Source organism: Neopelma chrysocephalum, unplaced genomic scaffold (genome assembly GCF_003984885.1).
Source record: "Neopelma chrysocephalum unplaced genomic scaffold, ASM398488v2 Primary Assembly neopelma1_185851, whole genome shotgun sequence".
Taxonomy (NCBI): Eukaryota; Metazoa; Chordata; class Aves; order Passeriformes; family Pipridae; genus Neopelma; species Neopelma chrysocephalum.
Window position 1 is genome coordinate 132 of NW_020938818.1, and position 1,512 is coordinate 1,643.

Here is a 1,512-nt window from a genome sequence, read left to right on the forward strand (position 1 = left end):
CATGGTCATTGATCCCCTTGGCCGTGGTCATTGGTCACCCTGGTCATGGTCATTGATCACCTTGGTCATGGTCACTGATCACCTTGGCTATGATCACTGATCACCTTGGCTATGGTCATTGGTCACCCTAGTCATGGTCACTGATCACCTTGGCCGTGGTCATTGGTCACTCAGCCAAACCACCTCAGCCAGCCCAAGCCCCGAGCCGGGGTGGCACCCACCAGGTAGGTGAAGTACTGGACGGCGTCGCGGACGGCGTTGTTGTTGGTCTTGAGGTGGAAGTTGACGGGCAGGTTCTCCCCGGCCCTCAGCTCCGTGGCCTGCACGGCCAAGTGCAGGAAGTTTCCGGAGTTGGCCTGGCTGCGATAGGCCTGGGCCGTCATCTGCCGCGACGCCTGGCGCTCGGGGGGCAGCCCCTCCTGCACCGTCCGCACCTGGGGGGGGACAGGGGACACCCCGTCAGAGGGGAGGGGGCTGCGCCTGGGTGGGGATCGGCACAGAGGGTTTGGCCTCCATGGAGGTCTTGGCCAACGGAGAGGTCTTGGCCAATGGACAGGTCTTGGTTGACAGAGAGGTCTTGGCCAGTGTAGAAGTCTTGGCCAAGGGAGAGGTCTTGGCCAATGGAGAGGTTTTGGCCAATGTAGAGGTCTTGGCCAACAGAGAGGTCTTGGCCAAGGGAGAGGTCTTGGCCAATGGAGAGACCTTGGCCAATGTAGAAGTCTTGGCCAAGGGAGAGATCTTGGCCACTGTAGAGGTCTTGACCATTGGAGAGGTCTTGGCCAAGGGAGACATCTAGGCCTCCATGGAGGTCTGGGCTTCCATAGGGGTCTTGGCCACCACTAGGTCACTGTAGAGGTCTTTGCCACCATGGAGGTCTAGGCTTCCGTAAAGCTCTAGGCCACCTCTAGAGGTCTTGGCCACCACAGAGGTCTAGGCCACCACAGAGGTGTCACCCCTGTCCCCCCCATGCCGGTGTCCCCACTCACGGTGATGGGGACGCTGTCCTTGTTGGCCGGCATGTTGACCACGAGTCGGGCGGTGCCGTCGCGCTGGGTGGACACCTGGCCCTGGAACCCATCGGCCTGGACGCTGACATGAGGCGCCGGTGACCCGTCCGGGTTGGTGACGAAGACCTGGGGGAGACACGAGGGACGTCACAGGGGCACGGGGCAGGGGCAAGGGGCACTGGGAAGGGATAGGTGGCACTGGGAACACTGGGAAGGGGTATTCGGAAGGGGTACTGGCACTGGGAACACTGGGAAGGGGCCTTGGGAAGGGGTGGTGGCACTGGGAACACTGGGAAGGGGCACTGGCACTGGAAAGGGGCATTGGGAACACTGGGAAGGCACACTGGGAGGGGGTGGGTGGCACTGGGACACTGCGAAGGGGCACTGGGAAAGGGCACTGGCACTGGGAACATGGGAAGGGATACTGGGAAGGGGCACTGGCACTGGGAAGGGGTAGGTGGCACTGGGAACACTGGGAAGGGGCACTGGGAACACTGGGAAGGGG

At 62.0% G+C, this 1,512-nt stretch overlaps 1 protein-coding gene across 1 annotated transcript; it reads right to left on the reverse strand.

Moving 5' to 3' along the window:
• Nucleotides 1-221: 221 nt before the first annotated feature.
• On the reverse strand, nt 222-1,150 carry LOC113962923 (cobra venom factor-like; the record flags this gene model as incomplete). Its single annotated transcript, XM_027673715.1, has 2 exons — nt 987-1,150; nt 222-434 (listed from the first exon to the last, which is right to left on the reverse strand). Coding segments are annotated over exons 1-2 (246 nt in total), but the record flags the coding sequence as incomplete, so codon positions are not given.
• Between the last annotated feature and the right edge of the window lie 362 nt (nt 1,151-1,512).